At 33.7% G+C, this 20678-nt stretch overlaps 2 protein-coding genes across 4 annotated transcripts in view; one reads left to right on the plus strand and one right to left on the minus strand.

The window, feature by feature from the left end:
• LOC132729346 (uncharacterized) overlaps window positions 1-8570 on the plus strand; it is a 34906-nt gene extending 26336 nt beyond the window's left edge. The window contains exon 17 of one of the 2 annotated variants that reach the window (XM_060715112.1): window positions 6226-8570. In XM_060715112.1, coding sequence (XP_060571095.1) covers window positions 6226-6387 — 162 coding nt within the window. In that variant the 3' untranslated portion in view covers window positions 6388-8570. Of the gene's footprint in view, window positions 1-605; window positions 2430-6225 lie in introns of those variants that run through there. The other variant, XM_060715111.1, reaches the window with a different exon arrangement.
• LOC132729347 (fibropellin-1-like) lies at window positions 2421-20148 on the minus strand. 2 transcript variants are annotated; one of them, XM_060715114.1, is made up of 12 exons: window positions 20056-20148; window positions 19214-19272; window positions 18049-18261; window positions 17624-17734; window positions 16934-17044; window positions 16541-16651; window positions 16147-16260; window positions 15338-15432; window positions 5241-5331; window positions 4321-4414; window positions 3680-3802; window positions 2421-2637 (listed from the first exon to the last, which is right to left on the minus strand). In XM_060715114.1, the coding sequence occupies exons 2-12, from the start codon at window positions 19260-19262 to the stop codon at window positions 2595-2597; spliced, it is 1155 nt and encodes a 384-aa protein (XP_060571097.1). In that variant the 5' UTR covers window positions 19263-19272; window positions 20056-20148; the 3' UTR covers window positions 2421-2594. The 2 variants fall into 2 exon arrangements, with proteins under 2 accessions (XP_060571097.1, XP_060571098.1); XM_060715115.1 differs by lacking the exons at window positions 4321-4414; window positions 5241-5331 and adding exons at window positions 14179-14272; window positions 14925-15015.
• Window positions 20149-20678: the final 530 nt, after the last annotated feature.

Raw genomic sequence — 20678 nt, forward strand, 5'->3', positions numbered from 1 at the left:
GCATACTGAGCCTTTAAGGGTTAATAAACATCAAAGCTGTTGATTCCAATCATCTTTCCATTGTGATGATAAAAGGTCTTTTTTTGTTGAACACATGAAGTTTGTGGATATCAACAAGTATAGCACAATCAATGCTGAGAGGCCCTCTGTATAACAACAACCTCCTTACAACAACTGTATCAATTTTTCCCGAGGTAAAACTTCACAATAAATTTAACCTGTCAAAAGCGACTTCTCCCAGGAACAACAAATTGTTTTGCAAAGTGTAATTCTCTGAAGAGCTTTTATTGTAAATGAGCTTTGTCATGACAAAACCAACATAATGGGTTTGCGACCAGCATGGATCCAGACCAGCCTGCGCATCCGCGCAGTCTGATCAGGATCCATGCTGTTCGCTATCAGTTTCTCTACTTGTTACAGGGTTTGTAAGCGAACAGCATGGATCCTGATCAGACTGCGCGTATGCGCAGGCTGGTCTGGATCCATGCTGGTCGCAAACCCATTATGTTGGTTTTGTCATGACGTGGCTCAAATACTACTGGTATTGTTAAAACCTTATTGATTTTTTGTTTGTTATAAGATTATTTTAATTTCTAATTAACAAGGCTTCTGCCACTGATGAAGATCTGGAATTTCTCAGTAACACAGGAAACAGTAATACACCATCACAGATGTCACCTTTCAACATGACAGGAGGATTTGACGATACTGCCTCACAATCTGATCTCGACACACTAGATGATGACTCATTCTCACTTGTTAAATGATTAGACTGGGACCTAGTATTTTGATAATGCTAGACTGGAACCTAGTATTTTGATAATGCTAGACTGGAACCTAGTTTTTTTATAGTGATAGACTGGAACCTTGTTTTTGCAAACATTAGACTGGAACATTTTGTGAATGGTAGACTGAGACCTAGTTTTTTTGCAAATATTTCACTTGGGCCTTGTTTTTCAAATTATAGACTGGGACCTAGTTTATAGAAATAATTGACTGGAACTAGATTTTGCAAATGAAATATTTGGACCTTGCTTTTACAAATAACAGACGGGGCTTGAATTTTGCTAATGATTGACTTGAATATTTTTATGCAGATTATATGTATATATACTAGGAAATTTTAATCAGATAGCGAGTAAATTGTGATCTAAGTGATTAGGCTGATCTATGTGTGTTGCAGTCTAGTGTAACTGTACGAAATGGTATTAAGCCGTTTTGTCATGTTAATGGGGTATTATGCCATTTTTGTCATGTTAATGGGGTATTATGCCATTTTTGTCATGTTAATGGGGTATTATGCCATTTTTGTCATGTTAATGGGATATTATGCCATTTTTGTCATGTTAATGGAACTCCACTGAAGCTCAAAAGCATAAAACATAACATTCGAATTTTCTTACATAGATCAGCTGGAACACAAGTTATTAGTCTAGATCTTCATCAAATCAAACATTATATAATCTTTAAAAATTATTTCTAGTCAAATCACATAAAAAAACACAGTGGAGTCCCTTTAAAATAAAGTAAGAATTTCAATTATTCTTAATCAATGACAATATGCAGAAAATTATGAGACTTTTTATGTTAAGAAGCCCCATAGGTACTGCAGATTCAAAATAAAATGTTCAACTTGTATTATTGTTATATAATGTGTATTCTATTGTGATTTGTATAATGTTTCTTCTTGTCTGTAGAAATATTTTTTATACATCCCAATTATCAGATAGGGAAATTTATGTAAACTTGTCCCTGTCCCAGAGTCCACACCACTTCTTTTTATGTCATGAAGTCTGTCGTGAAATAATACTTAAGAAAGAAAACAATGGGATATCTCTAAACATTAAAGTAAATTTAATGTATCTGCCAAATTTCTTCAACATAGAAAGCTTGAATTATTAAAATGTAAGGTGTATCGGACTAGCACTGTGAAAATGCTAAGGGTAACGAATCATGACAACCCGTGGATATGTATAATGCAACTGCTATGGCAACTGCCTGATAACACTTGCCTGATAATTATTAGCTAGTAACCTGATATCAAAAATAAGACCTGCCAATTTCGACAGACTTTATTTCAGTAGCTTATATTTTCTCGCCTTTGAATTGTACATTTTTTATCATATCCTTGCAAGTGACGAATTGTTATTATTATTTAAAGTTAATAAAAAGAACATATAATTATTTTATTATAACTAATTATATGTATAGAAGCTTTACTTCTGATTATGATAAGAAATCCAAATTACACAATGTATATTATTGTTGCTGTTGTTGTTGTTGATGTCCTTGTTGCCACATTTTTTGTTCATTAAGTCGCATACTGTTGTTATTATTGTTTCTGAGTTTATATTAAAGTCATATTTGTATATATTGTTACTGATTATTTTCTAGAAAAGATTTTTATACTATTTTCTTTATTATGTATAGACACTATTTCATTACATCTCTGAAATAAATATTTTCTTTAATGTGAAATACTCTACTCTATTGAACTACTCTGACATTTCTGATGTGAATAAAATCTCTATATAAACCATTTGTTAAATTATATTGTCTGTTTTGTTTTTGATGTCTTTATTTTCATATACCTCCTAACCAAGAATTGGAACAGTGTAGTTTAAACGGAATGGTACCCTGAAAATGTAATAGAGATACTTGTATAATATGACTAAATCACCATGGTTACATAACTATATTATTAGATAAAAAGTGAAATAACTTGGAGCTAGCTCTTTAATACAAAGTTGGATAGAAAGTTGTGAAATAGAAAGTTTTCCTTTGAATATTGAGAATTTTGGACTATATTAATACACGTGTAAAATTCCATATTATATTCATGGTCTTTTTTGTAGAATAAATGATAAATTATTAAGGAAGGAGAGACTGCTATGTTTTACTTGTTTAATCCCTAAATATCTTTAATGGACTTGTCTGTCTATCAATGAGGACAAAACCATTCGTCATTTTAGGGGTAATTTTGAAATATATACTGATTGAATAGCGAACTGTACAGACTTGACCTGACGGCACGTCCGTGCTTTATCTTGGTCACTTTGTCTGCACTGGTTGCATGGGTAAAATCTTTTGTTACTATCGGGCTAAAGATACATATTACTGACAAGCCAAGAGTTATATCAAACTAAATTGTTTTGTTGCTTCCAATTTCCATAAAAATGTTTTTGGATGGAGGATTAATATATCCACACTTCTTAAATCCACTTTAATAGCACGGATTCGATCTTCGTCGAAATGACCATAGGCTCTCGGTGATGTACAAACTCACCAACAATACATGCATATTCCATCCCCATATAAGGTTATCTCACCCCATAAAGAAGAGCCTCCCAGCATGCCTATATGTTAAACTATTGGTTAATCCCTGCCCAGGCAGACTACTACAAATTCACATTCTTTCCGCGGCCTAACCCCGTATATTGTTTCATTACCCATACCTGAAGATGGCCTGTTCCTAAGAAATTGTCTGTCGCCTCAAAGTTCAAAAACTACATTAGCAGTATTTGTATAACTTAATTCCTGCCTTAACAGTTTGATCTGTATTGCATAAAATAACTAACAGAATCTATGTTACTTCCCAACCTAACTAAAGCAAAAAACTTAGCTAGAAAATTAGATTTTTATTTTGAATTCCTTTGATTATTTAATAATAATAAGATACTTTTCTTCACATAAGAAGTATGTCGGTCTGTCACAAGAGAATCCCTGCCACTTGAAGTTGTATCTGCCGTCCATTGCCAGACATTGTGTTCCTGGTAAATCATCCGATACACCATATGGCCACCTGGATTTGTAAGATAACTTTACATTATTATTATTATAATATTATTACAAATCCCGGGGTTTTCAGGTAAATACCCAGCTACTGCAACTGTGATTTCGACTATACAAATCTCGAGTTTTCTGGGTAGATTCCCCGCAACCTTAACTAAGACTCGAGGACAATGCCGAGGGTCTCGAGGAAAATATTCACGCCACTACAACTAAGATTCTGATTACAAATCCCAGGTTCTCCGGGATGTTTTCCCGCTATTACAACTCGGATATGATTCCTGGAGTCTCGCTACTCCCAACCAAAGATTCGGAATACAAATTCCGGGCTCTCGAGGATCATTCTCCGCTACTACAACTAATATTCTAACAACACATTTCAGGATCTCGAGGTAAAATCTTTAAAGTCTTTATTTAAGATAAAAATATTACACAATTTTAATTGGTCGAAACAACAACATTTAGATCGCAAACCCATTATGTTGGTTTTGTCGTGACGCGGCTCATTTATGGTTGATATAAATAGTTTACCTGAAAGTGTTCACGTGTTTACTGTGTACCCACTGAGGTGAATTTGTCCCCGACTTCTTGGCTCCCAACCAAAACAAAGCTTCTGGATATCTCACTGAACAATACAAGAAACTCATTAACTTTTATCGAACTACTTATATTAAATGGACCTGTCTATCTTAACCAGCTAGTCATTATTTTTAGGGAAATTTTTAAAATAAGTACTAACTGAATAACGAACAGTGCAGACGATGATCAGGTGAATGTGCCGGCATCGGTCACATTGGTAGATTGCCTGCAAGGTAAGGGTTGATCATTTCTATTTAACTGAATTCTTTTATGACAATAATGAACAGACATGCATAACTGGTATTGCAGTCAATGTGCAAGTCCTTGTACTGACACATAGCTCTGCTTGGCTGATAATAATTTGCCAATTGTTAAGATTAATCGCAAATATTAAACTGTAGTTTGTGAATGAAACCCTGTAAAACTGAAACTATGGTGAGCCCATTGTATATTTTAGCAGCGTTAATGTTTTAAACCCATGTTTAAAACATTATCAGTCATAATAATTTTAACCATAAGGATTCTAGAAATCCAGCTACAGAGCAAGTACTAGCATTGATTACAAATCTTTTCAGTTCTATTAACAGACGCTACATATTGTTGGAAAACAAACAGCCCGTCGATCTGTTCGTCAGTCAAAATCCCAGGTGAAACATGACATTCATTTCCTAATGAGGCTTCAGGTGAAGTATATATTTGTCCTTTTTCCTCCACCTTTGATCCAAGCAATTTATTTTTACAATGATTTCCAGTTGGCATAGAAATAGTGGGGATGTAACATTTTTGTAGAATCGAACACCGTTTAACAAAAACTGTCTGCCTTATACATTAGTGAACAACTGTTACCCAAACAAGGACATTATTTCTGTTACCTCTCATAGATTCGAGATAGTTTTCAACATAAAGAGCCTCGTCTGTATCTTCTGGAACGACAAGATGTCCGTTTCTTGCTTCACAAAATTCCTGAAAAATAGACGGAATCAAAGTACTCAAAGCACCCAGAAAATGTGAAAGCCTCAAAAACCAACCGGAGTCTGAGTTAAACAGTTTTAAAAAAATCTTTACTTCTCAAATGGCATTGTGATGTAAAGTGTATGCACTGTGCATATATTTTTTTAACAATTCAAACGCTGGCTTACTTTAAAAAACCACAGTTAGTTTTCATTATTTATTTTCATAATACAAATGTACTACAAATATTATTCTGAATTCCGAATTATTGATGAAGCTTTTGAGAAACAAAATAAGAACTATTTCTGTGGCATAAAGTACCTTTTAAGGGTTAATAAACATAAATTCTGTGATTTCCATTGTGATACTTTTGTATCTGTTTCTTGATTTCTTTGGTAATAAAAGACTTTCTTGTTGAACACATGAAGTTTGTGGATCTTAACAAGTATAGCACAATCAATGCTGAGAGGCCCTCTGTATAACAACAACCTCTTACAACAACTGTATCAATTCTTCCCAAGGTAAAACTTCACAATAAATTTAACTTGTCAAGAGCAACCACTCTTAGAAACAACAACTTGTTTCTCAAAGTATAATTCTCTGAAGAGCTTTTATTGTAAATGAGCCATGTGATGACAAAACCAACATAATGGGTTTGCGACCAGCATGGATCCAGACCAGGATCCATGCTGTTTGCTATATGTTCCTCTACTTGTTATAGGGTTTGTAAGCGAACAGCATGGATCCTGATCAGACTGCGCAGATGCGCAGGCTGGTCTGGATCCATGCTGTTCGCAAACCCATTATGTTGGTTTTGTCATGATGCGGCTCAAATATTACTGGTATTGTTTAAACCTTATTGATTTTATGTTTGTTATAATATTATTTTATTTTCTAATATATTAGGCATCTGCCACTGATAAGGATCTGGAATTTCTCAGTAACACAGGAAACAGTAACACACCATCACAGATGTCACCTTTCAATATGACAGGAGGATTTGATGATACAGCCTCACAATCTGATCTCGACACACTAGATGATGACTCATTCTCACTTGTTAAATGATTGGACTGGGACCTAGTATTTTGATAATGCTAGACTGGAACCTAGTTTTTGCAAATATTAGACTGGAACTGGAATGGAACCTAATTTTTGCAAACATTAGACTGGAACTAGATTTTGCGAATGATAGACTGGGACCTAGTTTTTTGCAGTTTCAGTTGGGCCTTGTTTTGCAAATGATAGACTAGGACCTAGTTTGTACAAATAATGACTGGCACTGGATTTTGCAAATGAAATATTTTGACCTTGCTTTTACATATAACAGACGGGGCTTGAAATTTGCAAATGATTGACTTGAATATTTTTATGGAGATTATATGTACATGTATATATACTAGGACTTTTTTATCAGATAATGAGTAAATTGTGATCTAAGTGATTAGACTGATCTATGTGTGTTACATTCTAGTGTAACTGTACGAAATGGTATTATGCCATTTTTGTCATGTTAATCGTGTATTATGCCATTTTTGTCATGTTAGTGGAACTTCACTGAAGTTCAAAAGCATAAAACATTACATTTGAATTTTCTTACATAGATTAGTTGGAAAACAAATTATTAGTCTAGATCTTCATCAAATCAAACATTAATCTTGAAAAATTATTTCTAGTCAAATCACATCAAAAACCACAGTGTAGTCCCTTTAAAATAAAGTGAAAATTTCAATTGTTCTTAATCAATGACAATATGCAGAAAATTGTGAGACTTTTTATGTTAAGAAGCCCCATAGGTACTGCAGATCTCAAAATAAAATGTTCAACTTGTCTTGTTGTTATGTAATGTGTATTCTATTGTGATTTGTATAATGTTCCTTCTTGTCTGTAGAAATATTTTTTATACATCCCAGTTATCAGATAGGGAGATTTATGTGAACTTGTCCCTGTCCCAGAGTCAACACCACTTCTTTTTATGTCATGAAGTCTTGTCATGAAATGATACTTAAGAAAGAAAACAATGGGATATTCAAGTTTTTTCTATAAATACATGATTTATTTTCATCGAGTGGTATGTAAATAAATATTTCATGAGTGGCGGTAGCAACGAATGAAATATGATAATTTTCATGCCACAAGATGAAAATAAATCTTGTATTTATAGAAAAAACTTCAATTTTCTGTTTATTATATACATATGCACATGTCTCTTTTTGACATTACAATTTAAAAGACTTTCCCTTATTTTTGTATAATGGCAGAATTTAAAAGAAAGTAGTCCGGCAAGACACCAGTGAAATTACGGAAAATATATTTCATTGCAATGAAAAATAAATTTTTACAGTGAAAATACGAAAAATGAAAATAAGCATTTTATTTCATCAAAATTTGTCAATATTTCATTTATAAGTATATAATAAAATGGGATATCTCTAAACAACAAAGTAATTTTTTTATGTATCTGCCAGATTTCTTCAACATAGAATGCTTGAACTTTTAAAAAATATAATGTATAAAAATAGCACTGTGAAAATGCTATGGGTAACGAATCATGACAACCTGTGGATATTTATAATGCAACTGCTATGGCAACTGCCGGCCGCCTGATAACACTTGCCTGATAATTATTCGTTAGTAACCTGATATCAAATATAAGACCTGCCCATTTCGACAGACTTTATTTCAGTAGCTTATATTTTCTCGCCTTTGAATTGTACATTTTTATCATATCCTTGCAAGTGACGAATTGTTATTATTATTTAAAGTTAATAAAAAAGAACATATATTTATCTTATTATAACTAATTATATGTATACAAGCTTCACTTCTGATTATGATAAGAAATCCAAATTACACAATGTATATTATTGTTGCTGTTGTTGTTGATGTCCTTGTTGCCACATTTTTTGTTCATTTAGTCGCATACTGTTGTTATTTTGTTTTCGAGTTTATATATAAGTCATATTTGTATATATTGTTACTGATTATTTTCTAGAAAAGATTTTTATACTATTTTCTTTATTGTGTATAAACACTATTTCATCACATTTCTGAAATAAATATTTTCTCTTTTGTGAAATACTCTATTGAACTACTCTGACATTTCTGATGTGAATAAAATCTCTATATAAATCATTTGTTAAATCATAGTGTCTGTTTTGTTTTTGATGTCTTTATATTCATATACCTCCTAACCAAGAATTGGAACAGTGTAGTTTAAACGGAATGGTACCCTGAAAATGTAATAGAGATACTTGTATAATATGACTAAATCACCATGGTTACATAACTATATTATTAGATAAAAAGTGAAATAACTTGGAGCTAGCTCTTAATACAAAGTTGAATAGAAAGTTGTGAAATAGAAAGCTTTCCTTTGACTATTGAGAATTTTGGACTATATTAATACACGTGTAAAAGTCCATATTATATTCATGGTCTTTTTGTAGAATAAATAATAAATTATTAAGGAAGGAGGATGGTTTAACCATAGACTGCTATGTTTTACTTGTTTAATCCCTAAATATCTTTAATGGACTTGTCTATCTATCAATGAGGACAAAACCATTCGTCATTTTAGGGGTAATTTTGAAATATATACTGATTGAATAGCGAACTGTATCAGACTTGACATGAGGGCACGTCTCGTGCTTTATCTTGGGTCACTTTGTCTGCACTGGTTGCATGGGTAAAATCTTTGTTACTATCAGGCTAAAGATAAATATTTACTGATCAAAGCCTAAGAGTTGTATCAATACTAAATTGTTAGTATGTTGCTTCAGTTTGCGGCGGATAGGAATATTATGTTTTGGATGGGAGGATTAATCGAGGATCGAACACTACGTTCTAAAGAATTCTTGACTTAAAGTTAAGGTCAACGGATCTGCGATCAAGTTCGTCGAAATGACCAGTAGGGTCTCGCTCGGTGATGCTAACTAAAGATTGTAACATATAGAGCAATGGGAAGAACTGTCGACCAACAATACATGCATATTCCACTCCTTCTTTATGGGTTCGGAGAATAGATAACGCTATAATATGCAGGGATGAAGTACATCTAGCACTGTCCATATAAGATATGAGCGCTCCATGCAGTAAAGCTATATGTAATGATACAACTATCTGCAGTCCACTGCGCGCGCGCGAGAGGCCGTCAAGACTAGAGCAAATTCAACGCATTCTTCGTCCAGCGAGAGCGGTCGCATATCACCCCGTCTATTGTTAAGCATTATCTCCATGACATCTGAATAGAGAGCTGACGTGATAGGAAATTGTATGTCGCCTCTAAAAGGCTCTCCATAAACTACATTATGCATGATGGATAATCGTATACCATAATTCCCTGGAGACAGTCTTGAAGTACACATTAACAATAACTATCATAATCTATGTTACTGAATTCCACTCAAATAAAGCTACAAATTACGTAGTGCTAGCAAAGTTCAGATATTTTTATTTTGAATTCACTTCTTTGGATTATTAGACTAATAATATCAAGTACGAGATACTTAGAGTTAACATAAGAAGTAATGTAGGCATCACTAGACACGAGAGATATGATATACCCTGCCATCCACTTGAAGATGCCAGTCCATGGCCGTGCGCCAATGGTGCAACGAAGTCATGTACCGAGTTCATCTGAGATAAACGTAACACTCCGGAGATCAGTGGCCCTCATGTCGTAGCTCTGGATGGAGTCAAAGATAGTCTCGCTATTTACATTATTATTCACTAATTAATATAATTATTTACTTAACAAATTCAGCAAACACCCCTAAAATGAATGCGACGTTGAACTCCAACGTTGGATCAACTGTTGATTTGGCGGACGCCTCGGATTGACGCATAACAGACGTACCTAAATCAGACGTTGAGATCCCGACGTCTAAAACAGGAGCGGTATAATAAATGTTGAGAACACAGTACTATCTAGACTCGGATTGTTGCGTCTGTAAGATCCAGTCTTAATTGGCTGACAAAAAGTTGACCACTCTTAATTTACGAACATCTCACCTATTATATAAAATGAAGCATATAACTAGCGTGAAGTTAATATTTTAAGTTCTACATTATAGAACGCGGCAAAAAGATATGGAAATAGATTTCTTACCATCAAACAACAGTAATGACACGTGGTTGGCCTAATCATCAACGATAGACGGTATTATGGATGAGCGCTTCCGTATAAACGGTACTAGTACTAGTCCAGAGCAGTAAGAAAGTATATCTGTCCGTATATTTTTTCTGATCAATATTATATCTATCCCTCTGATTCTAATGGATATGTGTCTATATATATGTTACAATGAACATGTAGCCTTACCTCATAATGTTACTTGAGCGGCTCATGTTACAAGTGCTAATAATATAGTAAATAGTAATTTGCGACGTTATCGCATTCTAAATAGTACTTCATGTGTCATGAAGACGAACAAGAAAATCGAGGGTTGACAGTACCAAAGTAATATCTTCAAACAAAAGAAAACCGGCTCGACAATACATTTATATATTGTTTTTCAATGCTAATTTACCGCATGTTTGCATGGATTCGATGGTTAGGTTTGATCATGAAATTTTTGACTGGTAAAACTTAATGTAACCGTGATTTCGCGAGATAAATATTTTTGTTTCCACGTAAGAACACTTTATTCATTTGCTATAGAACAGTCTGTATAATCGGATCATTTTTTCCCACACTATATCGCCATGCCAAATAAATGCACAATCAATGGTAGGAAATATCCTAGCAATTGAAATCAATAAAAAAGTTAAATGCAGTACGTAAGACTCTTATTAATTCAAATGCTGGTAAATAAAATTTCCTCTTATTTCTTATCAACATGAATTTCCCTTATATGAGGGGCCAGTTCATTTACACATGTATCAGATGCAGTTTGATTTTTGATATCGGTGTTGTAGTTGTGTAAACTACTCGTTGTTAATTGAAAGTACTTTACCCATACTGTTAGCATACCATGTGTTTCTTATATTATGATAATGATTCATGGCATTTGATACATGTAAATGATACGACGTTGGTAAGATATATCTGAAAGCACATTGTATTTGACTAGCTATCTTTTTATTAATGTAATCAAACAACATATTATCAATCAGAAAACACATTATCATAGTTATAAATCAATAAAAGTAATAGTTTGTTAATTAGCCTGCTTATCAACAAGTTGTATGCTCGTATCATAAAACGTTTTTACACTAAGCCCAGTCTGTCCTATATACACTTAGCAGACCAGAGCATGCTGGGCAGAGATAATATCTATAACAATGACAGTAACATGTGAATTTCTTTGATGTTGTATGAGCATTTGTACAAAGTACATTGAATATAAAAAATAACAATATCAATTTTTGCGGGAGTAGAATTAATTTCATTTTTGGTATTTGTTATATCAGTTTTTCATGCGCTTATGAGTTAACTAAGATTAATAGTAATTGGATTTTGCCTATTGTATTAGACAAACATCCTTCCACCACATGGTTAAATTCTAAAACGATTATATTTCGTCTTTCAGATTGTGAAAATTATGATAATTCAACATGTGTCAAAAGTTCAGGAGGAAGATGAAAATATTTAGAGGAAAAAAAAATGAAAACCTACAAGATTTTGTGACAGGTATATTTCAAAATATTTATAGAAAATACAGTGATCTTATTACCCTTGATTTTATAATGAAATTCACGAAGCCATTTTTATCAAAATTAATAGATATATACAGTAGGTACACGAAACTACATGGCTTTAAACTAAATTAAAAATAATAAGTATTTTTTTAAGTAGTTGGAGAGTTTTGTTAGAATTTCGGTTTAATTATAATATGTATAAGTGATTTATTTCTTGCACTGTAAACTGATTATTTTATTTTTTTAATTTCAGAAAGTGTGATGAAATCTCAGGTTGGAGACGGTAATGATACGCTTATAGTATGCCCCAGATCGACATAATGTAGGAGGACGAAAGAAGCTAGAATACTAATGAAGATACATGAACATTGCTATTTTATAGTTATAACAAAATATTCAGAATATTGTTCCATTTAACATTCAGATCTAGATTCAGTTATAAAAATACAAAGACAAATACTACAATCAGTGATGAAAAATCCCAAACTCAGAGTGATCAGTTCAGTGGTGATATAAGAAAAAACACATGCATAGATGTTTGCTATAATAAAATGTCAGTGTTAATATTCAAGAAGGATTTGTTTAATCTTATTTCTAAAACATGCTTAATTAATACATGAAGCGTTATTAAAGTACATACTGTCGAAATTTAATAGTTTCAAAAAAATATTATGTAAATCTTGCATTTGTTAAAGTACCACATTTCTTGTTTTTGTACTTGTGATTCCGTAGTATAAAATAAATGCTAAAATCATAAGAATGTTTATTTATTAACCCTATTAAAGAGCTTCAAAATGAAAAAAATCATATTCCAAAAGTTTTGAATGAGGTTAAATCATGGTCAGAAAATTTGGTCAGATATAGGTTGGCATATGGTCAGATAATGGTCAGAAATGGTTAGATTATGGTCAGAAAAAGGTTGATTATGTCCAAATAATGGTCAGAAAAGGTTGGATTATGGTCAGATAATAGTCAGCAAAAGGTTGGATTATGGTCAGAAAAGGTTGGATAAAGGTCATTTTATGACGTTGTATAGACGTCGGTTTCTGACGTCTAAAAAACTTTCAAATCCAACCTTTCTGCCAACGTTTACCCAACGTCAGGGTCTAACGTCAGTACAACGTTGGTACAACGTCTTTGTTTTGCTGGGTACAAATCCCGGGGTTTTCAGGTAAAATACCCAGCTACTGCAACTGTGATTTCGACTATACAAATCTCGAGTTTTCTGGTAGATTCCCCGCAACCTTAACTAAGACTCGAGGACAATGCCGAGTGGGTCTCGAGAAAATATTCACGCCACTACAACTAAGTATTCTGATTACAAATACCAGGTTCTTCGGGATGTTTTCCCGCTATTACAACTCGGATATGATCCTGGAGTCTTGCTACTCCCAATCTCAAGATCGGAATACAATCCGGGCTCTCCGAGGAACATTCTCTTAGCTACTGACTACTAATTCTGACACACAGTTTCAGGGTCTCGAGGTAAAAGTCTCCGATATTATATAGCTAAAACGATTAGCAATCGCTTATGTCTCGGTAAATTCCCTGTTAATTGACTCGTTTTCTAACACAACCGGGGGTCTGCCGAGTACAAATTCCTCGCCACTACGTTCTTTTTATTTTAAAGATTACATAAATATAACAACGATTTAATTGGTCGATACAACCACAAACACTTTAGATCACAATACTTTGATAGATTATTTGGTTGTGCTATATTCATCATATTTTTACTGTTTTCTGACAGGGTACGATTAATTGTCTTTTTCTCATAGTTTATTATTAAATGGTTTTATTCCTACACAGTAGATGTAAAATTATCTAGTACTCCGTGCCTGCGCAGATATGGCTTTTACTTTGAGGGTTCTTCCTAAGATGAACGATTTTATGTGTGTTTGTAGAAGTGACAGGATAACTTCAACAAATGTGGTGTTGTTTGGTGTTTTGTGTACTCGCTAGGTGGTTCTATGTGGATCTGGTGCACGATATGCGTCGAGCGCGTTCGCGGCCTGATCACTGGCGCAGTATTGTGATCAGGGCCATGCTGTTCGCTATCAGTTTCTCTACTTGTAATAGGGTTTGTAAGCGAACAGCATGGATCCTGATCAGACTGCGCGGATGCGCAGGCTGGTCTGGATCCATGCTGGTCGCAAACCCATTATGTTGGTTTTGTCGTGACGCAGCTCATTTATGGTTGATAATGAAATAGTTTACCTGAAAGTGTTCACGTGTTTACTGTGTACCCATTGAGGTGAATTTGTCCCCGACTTCTTGGCTCCCAACCAAAACAAAGCTTCTGGGTATCTCACTGAACAATACAAGAAATTCATTAACTTTTATCAACTACATATACTAAATGGACCTGTCTATCTTTCAATCTTGACAGAACCATTCATCATTTTAAGAAAAATTGCAAAATAAGTACCTAATAATGAATTAGGAAAACATTGCAAGACGATGATCCAGATTGTCTGCACATGTCACGTGCCCGGTGATATTGGGTCTGCACTGGTGGCATTGGTAGATTATGCAGGCAGATAGTTGGTCATTTCAATCATCAATTGTCTTTTTAACTGAATTATTCTGTGACAAAAGTGACTTAACATTCAAAACTAGTAGTGCTGTCATGCAAGTCCTTGTGCGGATACTGAATTACAAACACATTATTCTGTTTGGCTGATAATAATCACCAGAATAAAGTGTAGTTTGTTAATAATACCCCTACAAATTCCACTTCTAAAACTGAAGCTATAGTAGGCCCATTATACACATTTTGCTGTGTTAGGGTTTTAAATCTATGTTTAGAACGTTATCAGTAATAATAATTTATGGACATAATGGGGATGTTACATTTGTGCAGAATCGAACACCGTTCAACAAGAACTGTCTGTCTATGTATACATTAGGGAAGGACTGTAACCAAACCACTTGAAACTAAAACAAACACATTATTTTATTACCTCTCATAGACTCCAGATAGTTTTCAACATAAAGAGCCTCGTCTGTATCTTCTGGGACGACAAGATGCCCGTTTCTTGCTTCACAAAATTCCTGAAACAAAACCGCAAAATGGACGGAATCAAAGTTCTCAAAGCACCCGTACTCAAAGTGCCTGAAAGTGCCTAATGGATCCTCATTAAGCCTCAAAACCAACCGGAGTCTGATTTAAGTAAGATTTATAGTCAAATGCTTAAAAATAAAAATCTTTAATTCCCAAATGCCAAAGTGGCGTAAAGTAACGGTATGTGCGGATATTATGTCTAACAATTTAAACGCTGGCTTATACTTAAAATTAAATCTTGTATAAACCACAATTAGTTATTATTTTCCTATAATACTACAAGTAGTTTGAAATTCTTTACTGTATACTTACCTCGGCTCCTTGCCAGGAGTCCTTCGTCCGGAAGACAATATAACAGCTCGGTCTACTTCCGGTGCGGCATACACTATCATGCAGAGCCAGTAAATCTGCAGCAAGTGAAAATTACGAGATATTCAATTTTAGAGTGTACAACAAAGGACCGAGAAGTTGCGTCTGGAACCTTTGCAATCTATATGCCATATACTCAGTCAATTTAAAATTTAATGTTAATCATAAAAAGCGCAATAACAAGTTCCATGAGAAAACGGAAACGAATCTCCCGAGACACTCATTCTACAATCGCTACTTGGACAAACAATTTGATATAAGGTTGTTGTTTTGCTTTCGGTTCGCTCAATGTAGGGCATTTTCCTACGACAATGCAATGGATAATCTGTGGAAACCGCTATTTTCGTTTCTAATGAGGTGAAGCTTTTTTCGAGGCCCGATTGGTTAAGGTCGTTGACTTCAAACCACTTGTCCCTCACAGCCGTGGGTTCGAATTCTGACATGGATTTTGGATTCTTTCATGTGAGGAAGCTATCCAGCTAGCTTACGGAACGTCGGTGGTTCTACTCAGGTGTCTGAAATAATGACCGGAAGGGCACCTGAGGTCTTCCTGCACCAGTAAAACCGGAACGTCGTCATTTGACCTATACTGTGTTGGTGTAACGTTAAAACTAAATTTAAACAAACAAATAAGGCTCTTTTCGTATACATGTAATGTAAACAAATGTCAAAGTGGAAATATACTGGTACTGTCATATTTAACAAACAAAAATGTTCAATACAATAATAAAAATGAATAATGACTGACTTACTCTTCTCACAGTTGACACCAATAAATCCCGGCGGGCAGTCACATTTGTACATGTTTATTAGATCTACACACGTGCCGCCATTTTGGCACGGGTTACTGATACATTCGGGAATATCTGCAAAAAAAATCACAAAATACGATTTTTAATGGATGACAGAAGAAAACTCTCTTTTTTCACATATTGTTAGTAAAATGAATTATTTTGCTTCCCATAGTGAGAGAGCACGTGTACACGTGCGGTGCACAAATATTATTAAAAAGGAAAATTATGCGTTGATACGCAATTTCACTCGTATAAAGAGAGGTAATCTTGACTATATTTAAGAAACAATTAAACACAGTTGCTTCCCTTTGTTAACACAAAAAATACCAAATAAATTGTAGAAGTCACAAACCAACACAATTGTAGCCCGTGGTCCCTGTAAGACACTGGCACGTGTAACCACCGATGTGTTCCAAACATGTGCCGTTATTTAAACAAGGATTACTTTGACACTCCAAAATATCTAAAATTTAAAAACAAATAGTACACAATGAAGAAATTGTTGATTTTCAATACAAAACAGAATAGAAAATTTTCAAACGATAAAATGCCACTTTAGCTTAAAATATTACATACAAAGTTGAACGGTTATCAATAAAAGTTCTTAAATCCATCATCATCATCATCATCATCATCATCATCATCATCATCATCATCATTTATCATTATTATTATTATTATTATTATTATTATTATTATTATTATTATTATTATTTAACTGATTTATAAAAATATGTTGAAATACCGTCACAGTTTGGCCCGGTTGTTCCAGGTACACAACTACATACGTATTTATTGATATGCTCGTGACACGTGCCTCCATTCTTGCACGGGTTACTCGAACATTCTAAAATATCTAAAAATGAAATTTTCAACTGAAACACTTATCTTGCTTTTGGTACTATAAATTGAAATTTGAGAAGTAAATTTGCATTTGACACAGAAGAAAATATTTACACATTTTGACACATTTTTGTTAATTTATGTAGATTGCACTTGCAAAACAATAAACTATTTACAATAGGTTTTGTTTGTTTGTTTTTGGGTTTTACGTCACATCGAGACAGTATAGGTCATATCGCGACGTTCCATCTTTACTGGTGGAGGAAGACCTCAGGTGCCCTTCAGTGCATTATTTCAGACACGAACGGGCACCTGAGTAGAACCACCGACGTTCCGTAAGCTAGCTTGATAGCTTCCTCACATGAAAGAATCCAAAGTCCCTGTCGGGATTCGAACCCACAGCGGTGAGGGGTTATAATAGGTAAATACCTATAGGTATACACAGTTGGAGAAACCATGGTATATTAAATGTATGTGTATACGAACAGGTATTCAAGTTAGTAATCAGAAATGTATATCAAAACATCTTTTTTTACTACTATCTGATACATTCAATAATTTTGATAAAATTTGAAAAATAAGTCACTCTCACCGTCACAATTTGGTCCTGTCGTGCCTGCTGGACAGTTACACCTGTACTTGTTGATTTCTTCTATACAAACACCGCCATTTTTACATGGGTTGCTGGCACATTCAGCGACATCTGAAAAATAATTAGCAAGTATATCAATTTTAAAAGCTGACCCATGATTTTAAACTTACATGTACATACTCAATCAAACCGACTCTGCAATTTTCATGTAATTTTGGTGTGATTAATGCTTCCGAGAGATCACCCTTCATCCAGATTTGTACACACTATTTATAACATAATACATGAGTTATCATTAAAAGATTAATGATAAGAAAGTAGCAACTTGTAGCGAGCTGAATCAACAACCATACTCAAGAATGCCGTCAATTTCCCTTGATTTCTAACCCCCTTTAGATGGAAGATACCAGAATTATGATAATTACCAGTGCAGCAATATCCTGCCGTTCCGGGACCGCAGTTACATTTCCCGCCATAAAACTCGGCGCCATTAAAGCAGAAGGTGCCACATCTTTCATTCTCATAGGTGCCATCTTGGTAACAATGGCGTACCTTGAAACCTCCACCACAGCTATGTGAACATGCCCCCCAAGCTCCCCAGCTATATCCAGAATAACATCTGGACCCAAGAGTAAAACCTGTGACAGACGACAAAAATTTGAAAATTATATTAATTTTTAAAGAATTGAAGAAAATATAACCAACTAGGTTCCCTCCTTGCCATGTTTAGAAATGCATGATATGTTCGAAATTTCCTGCTGGTGATAATAGATTCAGCTGTTTAATACTTGTGAACTACCAGCTAGTAGGTACATGTACATGGTACTACCAACAACGTTACCAACTACCTGCCAAATTGACGCTTATGAAATTGTAAGCATTGCATCTTGAAGTGAAAAACACTTAAGTGTAAGTATTTTTACATGCTAAGGTGTATATAGAGTGACACAAATTTAGATATCATATTTCACTAGACATACATGTATCTTTTCTTGTCGTTGTATCAAATTTTCCCACAGTCAGTGTTATACGGATATTACAATATATGAGAACGATAGAACATGAAAATTAACATTTATGAACTACTATTAAACAATACATATGTAGTTGATTCATTGGTCGTTTATAATACTGCACGTTTGTAACGTCATTTTTCATTGGATAATCGTGACGTTTATATAGTTTTATATATACGGCTGCTGTCGATTCATGAAGAAATCTTACTTTTTTTCTATAAAAATGATGCTTGCTGTATTATAAATTCGTTATAAATATTGTTGACAGGTTATATGGCCGTATATAAACGGCTGTTTGCAATATTACCCTCGCCTTACGGCTCGGGTTATATTTACAAAAAGCCGTTTATATAGGGCCATATAACCTGTCAACGATCTTTATAACTAATATTATAACCAAGTCTTCCTATATGTGCATCTTAAATTAGATTTTTAATATAGTGCAATTTTCAATAATATAAAGATAATATTATACTAAAGAAAAGGCAGATACTTCAGGAATTATTATAATCATTTAAAATTACACACAACGGATATGTTTTGCTAATTAAAGAAACATTTTAAAATGAGATACCTATGGTCCATGCTGTAAATATGAAAGCAGACCTGTATATAAACATCATATCTCACCACCTGTAATGAAAACAGTGAAAATAAAACCCCATGAAAATATTGCTACTGCTGCTGTTGATTAAGATGATTACGAATGATTTTTGAAATGGTTCTGGAAACTTTGATGATGCTGATGATGATGATCACTATTAGTTTCATCAGGACGAGAACGACGATAACGAACATGTGGAAAAGGACAAACTTGATGATGACGATGATGATAATGATGGTAATTCTCGTCATCAAAGTTTCATCAAGACGACGACGACGAATATGTGGAAAAGGACAATATAGATCATGATGATGATGATGATGATGATGATGGTGATGATTACTATGTTGATGATTTCGACGATGATGATTATGATGATGATGATGATGATGATGGTTATGATGATGATGATCATCATCATCATCAGCATCATTGTCATGATTTGGATGATGTCAGCGGCGGAAGAGGCCGTAACGTCCGTGCTCCTGATATTGAAAATGATGATGATGTCAGTTTGGAGGAGGAGGGTGATGTCGATAATATTAGTTATGACAATGTCACGATCAGTGATAGAGATGAACAATAATGATAATGACAATGCTCCAAATCTCAGTCAGAAATTTGCTGTCGAATGAATTGATCTACTGATAAAACTTTTTAATTCATGAACATTGTAATAGATCTAAATGGTTAAATAACATAAATAACTATATATTTCCTTAAAAAATACAAATATTTCAAAATGAATTTTAAAAATATAAAAAATACAAATATTTCAAAATGAATTATAAAAATATATCACGAAAACGTACCTTGTTACTTCCTGATGTTAGAACAACCAGATATAAAGTTTGTAATGATACAGTTTTGTTTGATCTGTTTTAATCTAAAACACAGTAACACAAAAATTTACCCAGGGTAGAGTGGTTAGCAAAATTGATAAGGCTATGAAATAATCTAAAAAAAAATGTATTCAGAAGTTTGATATTTGCTGAGTCGCGTTTATTATATCAGCTATTTAAAGATCCTGTATATTTTGTGATTGATATTGTTACTGTGTGTATACCACACTTGCAAAAATTTATATATGTATATGATTATGCAAATAAAACACATTTCAAACATCGAAGAATATGTAAAATGTGTACAGCGAATAGTTGTGCACATTATATTTATATTTAATCAATAAATTATATGCATTCATTCCTTATTGGGAAATTTGACTTAGAATTTATAGAAAATAAATTTCTTATTACCTCCCTTTATTTACATGAAATGTTAAATTCGGTAATATCTCTATAAATAATGCTTATTGGAACATACAATATTGACAAATCTTAATTTGAGCATCATACCTATGAAATAAAACTATGGAAAAAATGTGTTAAAGGATCTTAATGGTATTGTCTATAACTGTTTGTGTTTGGCATAGAGG

This window comes from Ruditapes philippinarum, unplaced genomic scaffold, assembly GCF_026571515.1.
Source record: "Ruditapes philippinarum isolate M1 unplaced genomic scaffold, ASM2657151v2 ctg5676_1_1_1_1, whole genome shotgun sequence".
Taxonomy (NCBI): domain Eukaryota; kingdom Metazoa; phylum Mollusca; class Bivalvia; order Venerida; family Veneridae; genus Ruditapes; species Ruditapes philippinarum.

Coding starts and splice junctions, on each gene's coding strand:
- LOC132729347 (XM_060715114.1), bottom strand. CDS start 19,262: ATGATGTTTATATACAGGTCTGCTTTCATATTTACAGCATGGACCATA. Junction 17,735..18,048: donor GGCAGGATATTGCTGCACTG/GTAATTATCATA, acceptor ATTATTTTTCAG/ATGTCGCTGAATGTGCCAGC. Junction 15,433..16,146: donor TGGTGTCAACTGTGAGAAGA/GTAAGTCAGTCA, acceptor CACTTGCTGCAG/ATTTACTGGCTCTGCATGAT.